The 18,444-nt window shown below is 39.2% G+C and overlaps 1 protein-coding gene across 3 annotated transcripts in view; it reads left to right on the top strand.

Annotated features, from left to right (window-relative positions):
- The window catches only part of KANK4 (KN motif and ankyrin repeat domains 4), a 74,790-nt gene that overhangs the window by 21,459 nt on the left and 34,887 nt on the right, over nt 1–18,444 (top strand). Inside the window, exons 1-3 of one of the 3 annotated variants that reach the window (XM_060773630.2) lie at nt 5,832–5,936; nt 11,123–11,209; nt 15,000–16,964. In XM_060773630.2, the coding sequence (XP_060629613.2) occupies nt 11,194–11,209; nt 15,000–16,964 (1,981 nt within the window). In that variant the 5' untranslated portion in view covers nt 5,832–5,936; nt 11,123–11,193. Of the gene's footprint in view, nt 1–5,831; nt 5,965–11,122; nt 11,210–14,999; nt 16,965–18,444 lie in introns of those variants that run through there. The other 2 variants (XM_060773632.2, XM_060773631.2) reach the window with 2 other exon arrangements.

Raw genomic sequence — 18,444 nt, forward strand, 5'->3', positions numbered from 1 at the left:
CTATTGGCTCAAGTGAGAACTAGCTATAAGTAGGAATGCAACTTCAAACTATTATTTAGGGATTGTTATTATATGTTTAAAAATCTACTTCTCACTTTGGCCTCTCATACCACTTTTGGTGCCTCAAATGTTAGCCCTATTTCTGGGTATATTTGACATGCAGATTCTAAAAATGGCACCATTGTCAGCTCTGTTTTTTAAGATACAGTACATATATTATCTACCAGTCACCATCTGCTCACCTATAGAAAATCATGACAACTATATCTAAGAATCTAGAGCTGGTATGGTCCAGCCAATGCAATTTTCTTAATCAGTGCCCCGAAATAACCCCAGGAACAGGCCTAAAAACCAAGACACCAAGAATTTTCTTTTGGTTGGGCTTTATAATTACTAATAACTACAGCATGTTGACAGAAGCTGATGGGATGTGTGGTTCTGAGTTCCCTAGCCCCAGCTATTAGTCATGAATAATGAACACCCTCTACATTTAGATGGGTTTTTGAATGGTCACAACCAGAATCCCTATGCTGGGTAGAGAAATCTGGGAGTTGTATGCCAAAAAGGAACTTTTCTAAGTGCCAACATTTTTCATTCCCCCAATTTCTGTTGCTGAATGTGAGGTATAATAATTCATGATGATGAGGCATCAACCACTTCATTTTCCTTAGTAAGTACTTCTCTTTTACTAAAGGCCACAATATTTTTCATCATATTCCTGAATATCTGATAGCGGAGACTATTTTAAAAAATGACTCTGGTAATATTGATGATTTTTCTAGTACTGCCATGGTGCTGAAGCACAGCTAATGTAATTTAAAAGGCAAGGTATGCATTCTCCCTGCCGGTGGCATCACTGAAGAGTTGCAGATGATGCGAACTGTACCAAGTGACACCGTAATGACTGATTGACTGCACTCAGTGGCCTCCAACAGCAAAGAATCTGTCTCAGGTCCTTTTCTCCTGGATGCCCTGTGATTTCTTCTTGGAGGTGACAAAATCCACAGCCAATACTGCTGCCCCTGCCAGGGGATCTTTAGTATGCATGCAGTGGCAACAGGGGAGGCTTAGGAAGGCTGGCCATCAAAAACGTTGCAGAACGGAGACACGGAGCAGTGGGGCAAGGTGGCTGCAAAAACAAATGGCATTGGCTACAGCAGCAGCAGCTGGGCAAATGAAGAAGGCTGAATTAGGAGAGGAAATGACTAGAGTGGCAGTGAAAACCAGGAGGGCTGCATAGGTTGTGTTCAGGAGAAGGTCATGAGTTACCATGCTAGTTGACACTAACTCGAGTGATACGACTGTTCCCTGTAGTTCTATGCTTTGCCTATTAAAATATTATGAGCTGGTAATGATTGGAGCTGGGTGTTTCTATAGTGTACTCTGGTGAGCATAGTAGAAGCCTTCGAGTACAAGGTCTTGTCTTCAGTCTTGTCCCAGCACTGGCTCTGTCCTTTGTCCCGGGTTGAAGAACCTGACAAGCAAGAACTGGGTAGGTCAGAGATGCAAGCCCCTCATTGCCTATTCCCAGCACCACACTTCACCAGGAAAGTACTGTTGCATACAAGCAGGGATTTAAATATAGAATTTAAGGATAATAGTGGTGTAGAGATTTATGGGTCTGCTTTACCTGTTTGGGGCAAATATCAAATATTAAGTGAATCAATATTTGATACCACTTACATTTCCATGCAATAATAAAAATGTTACTTTTGGCAAACTATTGGCTAAAGTTGCTAAGGGTGATCATGGATGACTGGAGGTTTCTATCTTCAATATGAGAAATGATAATGTTGGGAAAAACACACTGTATCCAAATTCAGAAGAAGCAAATATCTGAAAGATTGGTGTGCATCACTCCCCATTCAAACAAGAAAGAAATACATGAAGATATTAGCTCGAATTCTGTTGGTGCCTCATTCTTATCCAAAGCAGAATGTTTGCTTTTAGGTTGTGGAAGCAGAATTGTTCAACCAGCACCTGTACATAGGCAATTGTATATTGTGTATGTGTGCTACTGGAAGCCCTGCATTGCATGTGCATAGATTCATATGCATGTGATTTTCATTGCGAATTAGCTTGCACATTTTGTGTCTTGGTTCAGTTGTACAACACTGGCATTCAACACAAGGGTTACAATAACTCTACATGTGAAGGTTTATGCTACTCAGTCCTAATGCCTAACTCCATGTTGTGATTTTAACTAGCTACCTCTGATGTCAGATCTCAGCAAATATTGTTTCTGTTCTTTGCAATGAACCTTCTTGTTCTATGGACTTCTCTAGAGTAGTGAACTCAGCAAGATATACTTTATAGCTGTTTTTAATTGAATTACTGGTGAACTGAACTGTCATTTGAGCTTTATTCTTCATGTTGGTGGAATCAAAAGATCCTACTAACCATACCATCAGTATGTATTATGTGTTGACCATATAGTGCTTACTCATTTCATTGTCCTACAATAATAGTTTGAATTAATTCTTCAAAATGTGGCATTGTAAATGAAAGGGGTTCATAGATCAGTTGATTTGTGCAGTCAACAATTGCAAAATGTTCCAGAATTCAAGGCTCTACATTTAAATGTATTTATCGAAATCAATGTATGTGGCTTTGGCCAGCATTTTAATATTCTGATCAGGTTGTCTTCTGTAACACCAAATCAATCTAAGAGGACTTTGCTTCTTCTGAGATGCAAGCTTGTCCAGTGCATAATTTCCATCCTGTATCATTTGAGTTCACTCCCGCATCACTAATTCATCTCCTTGTACTTCATCTGACAGATTGAAAGCTCATTATATGTGTTTCTGGATATTTGAAAGTATGTACAACAAATATCCCCCAAGAGAATACATTTATATCCAACACATTGCTTTTGCTGACACGCCTGCTTTGGTGCTCTGTGATTATTTGGACCACCAACCTGGAACAGCTCTTAGGAGACTCCTTAAACAAGAAATTGTAAATCACACATGAATAGGAGAAGGAGGATGGCATATATGTTATTTTAAGACAGAGGCTTGTGTTAGTAGCATAGAAAAGACCAAGAGGTCCTCGTATGACAACCTTACCAGTTGATATGCACAGAAGGGGATTTTTATTGGTTTCTTTGTATAGCTCTTTCTGGATCTAATCTTGAAGGGATTTTTTAAAGATCAGTATCAGAGTCCTAAGTGAGATAGGTGTGCCCAACTCATCCTAAGACTCGTGGCACTGAAAGTCCCATATCAGATCTCTTCCCTTTTTGTTTATATTATAGATATGAAAATATAATTTAATATAGAATGACCACAAGGATTTCAACTTTGATCTGATGCACAAACCGCCCCCCCCCCCACTGCTGTTTTCATGTTCCAAATGTATTGATAAATAAAGAGTGAACTGAAGAGGCCCTGATGTCTAAATGCAGACTTTGTGTCTTGCATTTCACCTCAAATGCCCCTTGACAAAATCTAACATATTCTGTCAGTCTCACCATTCCAGCCTTATCTATATCATGGGAATTTATATTAGATAATTAAAAAACTCATTTTCCTTTAATGAGATTTCCCTGCCAACAGAAAACCTCAAAACTGGCAGTTGACATGAATGTCTTTTTCAGCTTGGAAACAATAGTTGTGCTTTGACTATGCTTGTTTACTCCGTTTCTTCATATGAAAGCTCATTGCCAGTATTGCAGCCTTTTGTCCTCCTTGTATCAGATCAGACATATGTATGGTCTCTTCCCTTTATTGGCCCATTCTGTTGTGGGATTTAGTGCAGAATGAGCAGTAGCATAATACTCCTTTCTTCCTGCCACTGCTCAGAGTGTAGTCAGAATGGCAAAAATTATTTCACAGGAAGAATACACAAGTTAGGAAAGACTACAATAGTTTGCTTATGTCTGGAGTTGTCTGGAGCACGTAGAGCTGGAAAAAGTGCAGAAGAGGACAATCACTATAACCACAAAACTGGAAGGATGCTGCTATATGAAAAACTTAAAAACATTTGGAGAAATTTAGTGTAGAAAAAAAAGAAGTAAAGTGGACTTGATACTAGAGTAGTATGTCAAATTATGCATGGTTTGGAGAAAATAGGCAGTGCAAAGTTTTTCTCCTCTGATTCTCATTGTACTGGAACTTGTGATCTTCTAATGAAGGGAAGTTGTGGGAGATTTTATTTATCATATCAGAAGCGAACGGAGGGTACAGTTATTATGTATTTTTTTTAAAAACACAGAGTTTTAAAACTTTATTCGACTTAATATCCTTTGACCAGTAGCTGGCCACTTGGAGTGCCTCTAGTGTTGCTGTAAGAAGGTACTCCATTGTGCATGTGGCAGGGCTCAAACTGCATTGTAATAGGTGGTTGTGGTTTGCTCTTCTCCACATTCGCATGTCATGGACTCCATTTTGTGGCCCCATTTCTTAAGGTTTGCTCTGCATCTCATGGTGCCAGAGTGCAGTATGTTCAGCACCTTCCAAGTCACCCAGTCTTCTGTGTGCTCAGAAGGGAGTCTCTCATTTGGTATCAGCCATCGCTTGTGGTTCTGGGTTTTAGCCTGCCACTTTTGGACTCTTGCTTGCTGAGGTTTTCCTGCGAGTATCTCGGTAGATCTGAGAAAACTGTGAGTATCTCTGTAGATCTGAGTGTTGGTGTGCTGGCTGATATCCAAACAGGTGATGGGCCAGAAATGTCACTGCCTTGGTCCTTTCATTATTGGCTGCTACTTTCTGGCAGATATCAGATGGTGCAATACCAGCTAAACAGTTTAATTTCTCCAGTGGTGTTGGTCATAGACATCCTGTGAGCCACATCCACTGTTTTGGCATGGTGAGATGTATTCCATACTGTGCATGTGTACTCAGCAGCAGAGTAGCAAAACGCAAGGGCAGATGTCTTCACTGTATCTGGTTGTGATCCCCAGGTTATGCATGTCAACTTTCATATGAAACTGTTTCTAGCATCCACTTTTTGTGGGAGATGGAAGGCTGATAAAAACAAATATTTATTGAGTAGTCAAACTGTGAAATTCTCTGCCACAGGATACAATTGTAACTGCCAACTTGGATGACTTTAAAAGGAGATTGGATAAATTCATGGAGGATGGGGCTATCAATAATTAACAGTCAGAATGGCAATACTATCAGTCCTACACATTTGCAAGTTTGACTTTTGCAGATTTGCTTATTCATGGATATTATTAAAATGTGTACCACCCCTCTCCCCAGGATTCTCTAGGTCCTTAAGTGCAACTGTAAGGTCAACTTTGCTGAAACTAGGGTACAGAGTCACACTGACGGATTAGAAATTCTTAAGAGAATTGTCTCAGGTTTTTAAAAGTGTTTTATTTGCTGTTTTTCCACTTCTATGGGGATCCTGAACCTTTAACCTTAGCAGAGGTGGAGTGTTAACTCTGAGTCCTATTGAAACCGAAGTAAATTAAATGTGAGGAAATACAGTACCTTTAGAATGTGAGGAAATGCATTTGAATCACCCCATCTCTATTTTCTACTGCTGTATAGTTAATTATTGACAATTATTGACAGTACTTTAAATAATACTATTTTTGACAAAACCCATATTGCCATAGTGGTTTCAAACATTTCTCATGGCAATTTATTAAAAGACACCCCCCCCCACTGCCTTCCTTTGAAAGTTCAGAAATAACATATAGTAAAGAGTAACTAACTCTCTAGCACAGAAGTATCTTCAGGAATGTCATGTTTTTAGCATGCCTGAACACGAATTTTACTTGCATCCTCTCAACTATCTCAGTTAAAGTTGTGTTTGCTTTTCAAGCAAGGTCAGTAGTCAGCTGACCAGGTTTTTAGCAGCTGGAGAGCCCATGCTTTGTTGCTTATTTTTTGCTGTCTTTTGGAAGGAGCTTCCCAGAAAGAAACAGCTTGTCTTGGTTTCTTCTCTTCTTTTGGCAACTTGGCAACAGGGAGGATCTCAAGGTAACCTGGTAAAAGGCGTCTCTTAAATGTAGGTTTTGACTCCAGTAATAAAATGCTAAATTAAATTGCTGCAGTGCAGTTAGAAGTGATAGGCAGTAGCAGAAAGCCGTTGCGATTGCCCTTAATGAGATTGCATTAACATGTCATCCTGCTGGAGAAAAATGATCATGGCTTCATTTTAAAATGCTTCTTATCCAAAGCTCATTTCTCACAATTACCGACAGTTGTTCCATGTTACTCAGAAGGAACAATGCAATTTCAGCAGTAAATTCCACTGCATTTAACATGTCTTACTCCCAAGTAAGTAGACATAGGATTGCAGCCTTATTGGATACTGAAGTGAATTTGCTTTAGAGTTAGTGTCATTCTTTATTCTGAGTCAATGTACACAGAGATTGCTATAGGTTAGCATGGTGTTAAAATCAATGATCCTAATATAACAGCTAAATTCAATTTACCTAATAGTTTTATAGTCAGTACAAATATATACCATACAGAGTATTGCAAACAAGGATGGGAAATAAAATATTTTGGACCTTGGCTAAGCCCCCCTAATGGAAATGTGTACTCCATACTTTACTGTATTCATGTCTGTATGTGTTCTTCTGGTGGACATGGCGACGGGGCTGCCTCGTTGAGTGCTAGCTCCTGATGAGGACCTGCGTTGTGGCGGACAGGTTGAGCTGGAAAGCTCCCCCCTTTGCCGGATTGAGTGCAAAGGTGTCGCGAATCCCAAAGTGAGCTCGAAGACCCCAAAGACCTTTCCTCCCTCAAGGAGGGGAGCTCGAGAGGGTCTGCATAGCACACGGGAAGGTGAGCCGCCCCACAAGGATCGGGCCGCAAGGCACGTTTAACCGTTGCCACCCCATTCACAACGAAGAAGAAAGAAATCTCCAACAAGGGGAAGTAACAAGAAAGATTCTAACTTCAGTGTTCTTATTTTATAGAAAGTTTTTATCTATTAAAAGCAAAGATGCTCTTTGTGCTCAGGTGATGTTTATCTAGAGATAACATTTGAGCCTTTGTTGTATTCTTCCACTGATACACTTATTCTTTGGCAACTGTGCACATCAGGTTCTTTTTGCTGTTGGATATTTATGGATTTTAATAGACCTGCTGAAAAGACAGCGGCTATGCAAGAGAGAACACCACAGAAGCCTTTGTAAATCTTCTCAGTAATCATTGACTCTGATAGAGGCTTATTTATGTGTTATGGAAAAGGCAAAGCAAATACAGATTGAATAGCCCTTATCTGAAATGTTTGGAACCAGAAGTATTTGGGATTTTGGATTTCCCCCATTTATATAAAGAGATACCTTTGAAATGGGCACCAGTTTAAATACAAAATTCATTTATATTTCATACACATCTTAGACACCTTCACCTTATGAAGTATTTTTTAATAAGTTTGTGCATGAAAACAAAGTTTGTGGACGTTGAATCATGTGAAAGCCACTATCTCAGGAACACATTTGGACAATCTTGGAGCATTTTGAATATCTGGATAAGGGATATTCAATTGCATAAGGCTGGATCAAGGTGGCAGTTGGGATGTCGGTAGTCAGCTTGTCTCTTTGTCATGTCAACTCTTCCAGCTTCCCAAAAATGCAATCCAAATGAGTGAATGACCCTGCTGACTAAGGTATGCTGTTGTGCTGGGAGAAGAACTGGAAAAATCCCCTTCTTTTAGACTGTAGCTCCCACTGGCTGTGCTGACTGGGGGAGTTGGGAGCAACTTTTCAAAAAGAGTAGGTAGAGGGCAAGGGTAGGCTGTGAGTCCATTACTATGTGGGGAGTGAGTCTACTCTCTGTCTTATGTCCACTAGTTCTGCACATGGTCTATATTGCAAGGTTGAATACTGGAAGAGCTGCCCCCATGGGGAAGGATCTATGGTGGGCCCTCCATATTCATTGGGACTAGAGGTACAGGACCTCTGCAAAAATGGAGAAGACATAAATAAAAAAATACTTTTGTGATTGAAAAAAAAACAGTTCTCTAGGAACTACAAGGTTCTCTATTATCAATTACTACCACTGGAGGACTTACAAATGGTTAAAGTGTTTTCGCTAAGAATCTCTAGGCCTCGAGTGCAACAATATATTTAACTTCCACTGAAGGATCTAGAGATTCCTAGGGATAAAACATTAATCAAATCCATGAATAATCGAAAGGTGGTGGGCCAGCTGTATATGCTTCTCCAGAGAGAGGAAATCCACCATAACATCTCTCCCTGATCCTATCACTTACAATCTGAAGAAACTAGAAGTAATCTGTTTTGACTACATCTTGCTCTCTATCTACCCAGATACAAGATTGGACTTGCATCTAAAAAAATTCTGTTTGGTCAAGATATTTTTGCATGCATCTGAATACACATGTATTTCCAAATCAGTCATCTGTGTTCAGTCTCCAGTACAGCATTAGGGTTTTCATAGTCAGTTGCATCATATAGAGAAGCAATTCCTGTTGTTCCCTTGGTTCATTATGTACATTCTGTTGTTACTCTCAAGAATTTGATCAACAGTTATGGCAAGTTATTCAAGAGAGTGACCCTAAAGCAGGTTGTGTCCTATCTCAACTGACAACATAGGAATGGTGTTATCAGCAGTTACACCTGTGGATTCATAGAACGTTCCATGAAATTTTAAAGATTAAAAAAAATGTCCGATCAATGTTGGATATTTATCTATAAATAATATAAACAATGTATGAATACTTATGATTTTCTGGGGAGCTAGCATGTTGTGGTGGTTTGAACATTGGACTATGACTTTTCAGACCATGGTTGAATCCGTACATAGCCATGGAAACCCACTGGATGACCGCAGGCAAGTTACACTTTCCTTGCCTCAGAGATAGACAAATGCAAACTTTTTTTGCCAAGAAAACTTCATGATAGGGTCACCATAAGCCAGAAATGACTAGGAGGCACATAACAACAAATCACAGTGATTATCTGAGCTTATAAGTGACTGATTATGGTCATTTTAATTAATTCCTTTCTTCCCAATAGCGAAGGTATAATTAAATTGAATTATGAGTGTAATTTGATGCACTGGTGATGCATTATGCATACACAGTGACAGTGGGACAGTGAATCAGCTCTGGGGTTTTATCTAAATGTGAAAGAACTGTCCAAGTGCTGAAACATTTTCCCTCAATAGTATTTTGTAAAGCTCTTTTAAAGTTTAGTTTAAACTATGGAGTAGACTAATTAACCCACTGACGAGAGACCCCCAACTACTATGTCATATATCTGCAAGCTTCTAAACATCTGCACACTTTTTAAGCAGAGTCCTGGTGTCAACTTAGTGTTTCATTCTACTTGTGACTGGTGCTGGCATTTATTGCTTAATATCTCATGTTGAGGCTTGTTTTAACAAATATTTTTACTGCACATTTGCTGTGTGGTTAAGATTGTAACTTTACAAAGGATAATTTCAGATCATTTTGTCATATAATAGTACCCTAAAATGTACTTTAATGGTTATGTTAGGAAAAGAAGCCATACTAATGGTGGAGGAAGAAAAATGGATGGTCCAAGTGCTGAATTGCGCCATGCTTTATTCTCTATTGTATTTAGGCAACAGTGATATGGATGGGAGAAGAGTGTGTTGTAAATCACACGTCAGCAACATATAATATTTTAGTGTGTTACTAAAAACTAGCAGCTCTAGTTCCTTTGAAGAATTGGGAAACCAAAGAGCAATTATGCAAATAATGGCAACTAACTAGTAAGGATGCAGTGCCCTAGTAAAAACTGTAAAGATTTACTGGGTTGCTGTGATTTTTCCAGGCTGTATGGCCATGTTCCAGAAGCATTCTCTCCTGATGTTTTGCACACATCTATGGCAGGCATCCTCAGAGGTTGTGAGGTCTGTTGGAAACTGGACAAGTGGGGTTATATATTGGTGGAATGTCCAGGCTGGGAGAAACCCTGGATCTGGGACATTCCACTGATATATAAACCCCAACAGACCTCACAACCTCTGAGGATGCCTGCCATAGATGTGGGTGAAATGTCAGGAGAGAATGTTTCAGGAACATGGCCATACAGCCTGGAAAACTCACAGCAACCCAGTGATTTTGTCCATGAATGCCGTTGACAACACATTGTAAAGATTTACTTTGAGGGGAAATTATTACATAAAACAGATACTCTTGAGCAATTTGATGCAGGGGAAAACAATCCCCGTTTCCCGAATTTGCCAGAAACGCCATATTTGTGCTCATTGACCACTCTTTTTAATTTCCTTCTTTCAGACTCACCAGGGACTAACAACCAATAGCTCAGGGATGTGTACTGTTCCATGGAATACCACTTTGGACTACTCTTACCCCAATGGAAGGATCCTAATGAACTGTTTTGTCCATAGTTTGTTCCATATTTACACTATAGGAGCCGCAGAGTATTTCAGAAACATTGTGATACACAGAATAATCTCAGCTTCTATTCAACATATATCTGCTGGGCATTAATTTCTTTCTCAACCCTGCAACATTTCATTACAAGGCCAAAATCCTGTTGGATACTGGTAGAATATAAAGGTCTACCAGCATGCTCCCATTGCAAATATGAGAAGGTGAAGTTTGCTCCCTTTTATTTGAATGCACAGCAAGTGGATGACATCTAGATCCAAACCTGCAGCCAGCCAACAGCTGTTTGGGTTCAAGGCAGTGGGACTGAGCTCAGGAACTGTATGGATCCCAGTATACAGCTGGGATCCATCACCTCCTTTCCAAAGGAGGTGATGGATACCTCCTTACACAACAACCCCACCCTCATTACTTCAAATGGAATAACCCAGATTTATACAAGCATAAATCAGCAAAAGGATTGTGGCATTAATTTCTTCCAGTACTGCAAATTCTACTTAGTCATGAAAAATGATCTCACATAGATATATATATCTTCATAGCAGGAACTGTTACAGTTAGAAGAGAAAACATTGATTTAAAATTTGCCAAGAAATGTTTACTGTATAAGGGTTAGAAGGATAATAATTTCATTCCCTGCTGAGAGAAATTGTCTAATAGCAGTGGTGTTAAAAATAGATTTTTTTTGGGTAAAGTGTATAACTTATACAGAAAAGAAAAAAAAACCATTGAAATTTTACACTTTGGTCTTGAAATAGCCACAGTTTTCTATTGTTTAACTTTTTTCTTTTGCTTATTTTTTTCAAAGGTGGACAACATTTCTTCCAGTGATGTTTCATTAATGGCTTGAAATCTGTGGACTGAACAAATTTATACACGATGGAAACTACAGATGGTATGGCTATAACATTTAATCTTCACCAAGAGACATTTTTCATTGTCAGACAGATTTTTTTAAAAAAAGAAATAATTTGTTGGAAACAGTATGAACAATCCACACTTTCTCAGTCTTTTTCAAGTCACATGTTTAATTTCTATTTAAATTAATTTGTGAAAGTGGGAACTGATGGCTGCTGGAGAGAGATTCTGAACATTACGGCTTTAAAGAGAATGTGTGATTCCTGGAAAATATTAAAAGCAACAGAAAACAGGGAGGACTTCCACTGTTCATCGATTCAGGCAGTTTAATACGTTTGTTCATAGCTCAGTGGTAGAGCAGAAGTTTTGCAAAGATTTTAAACCTAACTTTCAAATAATGATTTTCTCTTCTCAATAACAAGAGTAGAACAGTGTTATACCCCTAACTTCAGAGGAATTGACTTTTCTTCCTTTGTAGTGGTTTTATAACTTTATATTACATTTCTATTTACATGGTATGCCCTCAAGAAATGACGGAGAAGGAATATTGCATGATTCAAGCATGGCTCATAGTATGCCTTGTCCTACCATTTCATTCGTTCTGAAGATGCTGAGGTCACAGTGAAGTGGAAAGGAAGAAAATGTGCTTTTACAGCATGCTAGCTAGCTGTAGCATGCAGATTTCTTTTAAAAGTAACTATCTTACATATGTCCAAGAATTGGAAAAACAATGAATCATTTATAATTGTGGGGATAATGGTCACTAAATGTGCTGATGAGGAATTAAACTAATTTTAAATGTACTTTTCCAAATTTGTTGTATTCATGGTTTAGGGACAATCTTTTAGCGGTTTTCAACCTCTGCCATTTGTCCTGGGAGACTGCACATATTTGGACAGTATAACATATGTTTGGTAGGAATATTTCACTGAGAGTGGAAAATCCCTCTGCTGAAGAGAACAAATGACAATCACAGTAGGCAGAACTAGATAACATAGATTTGTAGTCTGAGACCCAACTAAAGATTATGATATTTATAATCTCAGGTCCCCAAAAGAGCTTTCCTTTCATTATGACTACAATATGACCCCTGTATGCATGGGGGATACACACACACACAGAGTGGATACTGGAAACCATAGATAATCATGAACCTTGTTTTTGTTTTTGTTTTAACTATACTTGGACCAGAAACATATCATAAATCATACCTGAAAACCTAGAGAGACCTCAACATTTCCAAGGGTGACATATATTTGGGGTTAATTTTTCAAACTTAAATCTTATATATACATACCCAAGGCATAAATAAATAAATAAATAAATAAATAAATAAATAAACTAGATCATCACTTCTATTTACCAAGAATTATCTTTTGAGGTCTGTAATCTTCTTTGCATCTTCTGGTTGGTCTAATAAAGTTTTCACCAATTAATATTTTGGCTTTTGATGTTGCTAAATAGTCAACACAGCTACTTTTTTCTCCCCTCGCCCCTCCCACAAGTATTCCTAATAATCTCCCTAGGTTTTTAATTTAGTACGAAACTTGAAGCACTTTGATGTGGCTAGAAAGCTAATGCTGAAAAACTGAGTATCATTGTCAAATAATTTAGTTATGTATTCAAATCTTACAGCTCTTAAAGCAAAGAACCCCACACGTCATGGACATAATTATTAATTAGAATGATGATTTAGCAAATTCTTCACAAGTTACAGTGGTACAATTATAGAATTCAGTCCCAGAAAACAAGATTATACATTTTCGCATGCCTCTTTAGGACTAATATCTCTCTAAGCTGACTCTACAGAGATGTCGCAAGTGACAAATTGCCAGCTATTCTTTTCCCCCTCCTTTTTGCCTTGCCCATGGAGACTAACTGAACAGTGATTTAGTGAAACAGCCTTGCAGATATGCCTGGAGCTACAGCCAGCATTTCAATAAAAATGTATGCATACTGAAGTAGGCTGACTTTTCAGCAGTAGCTCTCTGCTATCCCAACCTGGGACAGACCAGGAGGAGAAACATATAGTATCACTTCAATGTAATATAGTCAACTCCTGTAATTAATTATATTATAGTCCCCTTTCCACCAGGGAGTAAAAAGTTTTAGAATGGGTTTCTGTTGTGACAGTTTAGAATTATGCTGTGCAGAGTCTGTGCCCCACATAGTAGCACATAGCAAGAGATCTGCATACAGCTATGAAACCTCTCTGTCTCTCCCAACTCTTCTTTAATATGTGCCTACAGGCATATGCATTAATGGAGGCAGGTGGGTGTTCAAGTGATGGTCATTGGATCTGACTTGAACAGTGATGGATGAACAAATATTTGGGAGAGATTGGCCTTTCATTTAGCCTAGGTAGTTGTCAGGAGAGGGCTGGATATGCCACTAGGAAGGATGAATTAAGCAACTCAGGTAGCAAATTTTATTTATCATGTCAAAAACGAACTGAGGGTACTGTTGTAATGTATTTAAAAACACAAACAAAGTTTTAAAAACTTGGCATTGTACTAAATGCCCTTTGACCAGTAGCTGGCCACTTGGAGTGCCTCTGGCGTTGCAATAAGAAGATCCTCCATTGTGCATGTGGCAGGATTCAGACTGCATTGTAATAGGTGGTCTGTGGTTTACTCTTCTCCACACTCACATGTAATGGACTCCACTTTGTAATGGACTCCATTTCTTAAGGTTGACTCTGCATCTTGTGGTGCAAGAGCGCAGTTTGTTCAGTGCCTTCCAAGTCACCCAATCTCCTGTGTCCCAGGGGGGAGTCTTGTATCAGCCATGACTTGAGGTTTTGGGTTTTAGGTTGCCACTTTTGGACTCTCGCTTGCTGAGGCTTTCCTGCGAGTATCTCTGTAGATCTTAGAAAACTATTTCTTGATTTAAGGTGTTTGTGTGCTGGCTGATATCCAAACAGGGGATGGGCCAGAGATGGCACTGCCTTGGTTCTTTCATTGTTGAAGGATACTTTCCAGCAGATGTCAGATGGTGCAATACCAGCTAAACAGTATAATTTCTCTGGTGGTGCAGGGCGTAGACATCCTGTGACAATGCGGCATGTCTCGTGAAGAGCCACATCCACTGTTTTAACATGGTGAGATGTGTTCCACACTGGGCATGTGTACTCAGCAGCAGAGTAGCTAGCGCAAGGGCAGATGTCTTCATTGTGTCTGGTTGTGATCCCCAGGTTGTGCCAGTCAGTCAGTCAGTAGCAAATGACAGTGACCAACAACAGCTACAGGTTGACTGTTCCTTCTGAGTTTCCTGGACATTCCACTTACTTGGAGAACAGAGCTGTGTGTGTCAAATGCCCTGCTCCCCTCATGTATGAGAGTGAATGCTGCCCCATTGCCAATATTTAACCAGAAATCTGTTCAGTCTCTTTATATGGAACCAGGGTGGTGGGCTGTCTTGTTTTATGCTTCAGGCAGCAAAATATATTTTGGTTTATTCTGAGCCATTCCTTACATAAGTCCAGTCACGAATGGAAAAAGAAAGAATGAGGGTTCTATAAATACTCCAATAATTCACTTACAATAGTTGCCTCATCTCAGGAATGCATAGTTCCCTAAGAGCTTTTCCTATTGAAGCTCGTTTTTTTTTAAATGGAAGAATTGGGTCTATACATGTAGCTTAGGCCTCAACCAATGCATGAATGTTGCATTTTTCCACCTAAGAACCTAGAAGCCCAAGCTTGCTTCCCTGGACATCTGAGAAGTTTAGACTAGAACAACAAAAGATTTATTAAGATTTTTATTGTCGTTTTTAAAGATTGTCATTCTCTCTGTGTTTACCCCTTTCTTCCATGCTTTTCTTTTCAGGAGATGACTGGACATCAAAGCCTGAGGATAAAGATCCACCCCCTAGCCCATATTCTGTTGAAACACCTTATGGCTTCCATTTAGATCTTGATTTCCTCAAATATGTAGATGACATTGAAAAAGGAAATACCATAAAGAGAATTCAAATTCACAGGAAGACAAAGTACCCAAAATTTAGCACACTGCCTCGGAATTTCAGTCTTCCAGAAAATGGATCCAGGGCCCGAAATAAGAACTTCCTCACACAAAGAAAGGCTTCTTTAGGTGCAGATGAAAGCACCCACCCAGTCACACCTACTGACTCAACACCTTTTTCAGGTATTTCAAATGAGCCAAGCTATAGAAGGAAGGCCCTCATAATAGAGACAACGAGACAAGACCCCGTGAAGCTTGCAGAGGAGATTGGCAGCTGTAGAGGGAGGCCTCAACTTTTGAGAGCATCTAGTATGCCTGCCACACTTCCACCCAACCAAAATTCAGAAGAAGAAACTCCATTAACATTTCTTCAGTCTTGTGATGCAAAAAGCTTAGAAAACAGCTTTAGCCCTGTAAAGGAATCACTGGAATCTGAGAGCTCTAAAGGAGCTTCCTTAAAAACTCCTGATGGCTTGAGGACTGTGAAACAGAAAATCAGTAAGCCGGTCCCAGTTACTGAGAGGGAAAAGGCTCAGTTTGGACTCAATGAGAAGCAAGTAGTGAAGGAAAGAATGCATCCTAGTGCTTCATGGGAAGGTCAGCCATTTGTATCTCAAGAATTGCTTGTGGTTGCAGAAAGTGGAGAAGAAGAATGTGATACAGCGGAGATGAATACCTGTCCACCTCCAGTCCAAAGTGAATCAAGCTCTTCCATGACCTTAGAGTACAGGTTTGAAAACCAGATCCCTGAAGAAATAGAACTCAGCATATGTGAAACTGTTCCAGAAGTACTGGAGGAGGGTGAAGTTGCCAGTCCTGGCATGAGACAAATGGAAGAAAGCTCAAATCTCAACTGTTTGCCTTCTGAAGAACCTAGCAACATTATAGCCTTAAAGCAGCATATTGCCATTCTGGAGGAACAGCTGAACAACAAAACAGAAGAACTTGCACAGATCAGAGTAGTTTTGAAGGAGCAAGATAAGGAGATCAAAGCAAAAGAGAAGAGCATTGAAATGCTGGCAAGCTCCAAAGCTCAGTTAGAAGAGAAACTCTGTGGGGAGAGTACTAAAGAAAGAAGATCATATACCACAGCCAAAAATGTCCTCCAGTACCATGATGCTGCTGTGAATACTGAGCTTGTACATGAAAAGGTAGCTAAGGAGGCTTATGACAAAGGGGTTAATGTAAGCCTCACTGTGCCTATGGAATCAGTAGGATGTGATGTCTGTGAAGCTGACAATAGGAATTTACAGGTCAAAGAAATGCATAGAAAGCTGTTCCATGTACCTGATGAGATGACAAACGTGCCTGTTTGTATTCAAGAAAAAGACAGTCCATCTTTTCAGAGACAGAAAGAAATGAAACAGGATAATGACAGTTCGACTCTTGAACTAAGCTACAGTGAGCTTAAGATTGATGAACACACTGCTAATGACAAAAGTGAGAAGAAAGCATACAATAATGTCAGTAGAGGAGAAAGCTCTTTGAATGTTGGAACCACTGACTCAACTGCAGGAAGAAATGAACATAATTTTCAAGGAGATATTAGGCAAGATTCAACTGAGGAAGGAAATAACTCAGAACCAAAGAAAGTCACTGCAGACCCTTCTGTGAGCCAATATGTAAAAAAAATCCAGGACCTTTTACAAGAGCAGTGGATGTGTCTAGAACATGGGTATCCGGAACTAGCCAGTGCAATTAAACAACCTGCCTCAAAGCTCAGCTCCATCCAGAATCAACTTGTAAACTCTTTGAATTTACTACTTTCAGCCTACTCGACACAAACACCAACAGACAAAGAGAATTCCAACACACAGTATCAACAGTTGGGTAAATAGTATTGGCAAAGCCAGCTTCCTTTCCCTTAATACTGCTGTTAGTCTCGGAGTAGCAGCACTTGAACATTTTTTGAAGGAAGTAAACATGTTTGCCATTTCCAAATAAAAATATTATTTTAAATGGAAACAAATTATAGTATGACATTTCCATGCTTTTGATAAGTGAGACTAAGTTTAATACTTCAGTAAACACAATTATTTATACAGTGAAATGCTTTGTTATGTCTCATGACATAGCATGTAATACCATTGAATGTATAGAGACATTCACTTGGTTCTATAGTAGTGGTTCTCGACCTGTGGGTCCCCAGGTGGTTTGGCTTACAACTCCCAGAAATCCCAGCCAGTTTACCAGCTGTTAGGATTTTTGGATTTTGAAGGCCAAAACATCTGAGGACCCCCAGGTTGAGAACCATTGTTCTGTAGCAACATGGGATACAAAACAAAATGTGTGACATTCGGCCTCATTTGGCTGATACTAATGGCTTCAATTATGTCTCCTAAGCCCCCTCACTTGTAGGACAGAGCGTGTGTGCCCTTTCACAACAATTCTCTCCACTATAACTCCAACATTACATAGGACCCTGGGATTTGCAGTTAACAGAAGGAGATTTAGAACTTTCAGCCAGAAAGCTCTAGCACCCCACCAAGCTACAGCCTCTCCCTATACCACAGGATGCAACCATGACAGTCAAAGTGTAATCATAATGATGCAGTTGTTTAGTGTGACATGGCCTCTAAACTGCTCTGCTAGGAAATGGTGGAGAATTGTATCCCATTTGAGGATTTAACTTTGATTCCTGTTGGCTTCTGTATATGAAATAGATGAAAGTGCCATCTCATCCTTTGTTTCAAAAAGCAAAACATTTCGAGCCTTTTTCAAGTGCCATTTCCATTACCTATTTCCAGTTTTAATCTGTCATCATACATTTCATGATTCAGTCCGTCTTCATAGTAGGGAGATTCTTTTCATAATAGTTGTAGGTAACATCACAAATGACATACTGTTTTAATGCCAGAGACCAATTGGTCATTTCACACTTCAACCTGTCATCACAGGAGTAAAAACCGAAATACTGTCATTGAGTAGAAAATGTTGTACCTATCACTAAAACCATGAAATCCCAGTTTAATTAGAATTGTTTTTCAATCTGGATCAGTTCAGTTGTTCATATTAAAAGTCCATTTAGAGAGTGAGTCTGGGAGTTGTTCATTCATATGTCATTTCCACCTAGGCATTTGAAATCAGGAATATACATGCCACATTACACAAAATATGAGATTGGGAAAGTCATTTTTTGGGCTACATCTACCAAAATCCCTGATTTTGGAAATTGTCGTTGTTGTGTGTGTTTTTTAAACCCAAACTCTTATTAAAAATAGACATTGACTAGTTATAATAAACTAACTGATATAGTAGAAGTGCCTTAGTAATGCCATTCCAATATGGTTACAGTATAGAGTATACCTGA

This window comes from Anolis sagrei, chromosome 4, assembly GCF_037176765.1.
Source record: "Anolis sagrei isolate rAnoSag1 chromosome 4, rAnoSag1.mat, whole genome shotgun sequence".
In the NCBI taxonomy this organism is placed as follows: domain Eukaryota; kingdom Metazoa; phylum Chordata; class Lepidosauria; order Squamata; family Dactyloidae; genus Anolis; species Anolis sagrei.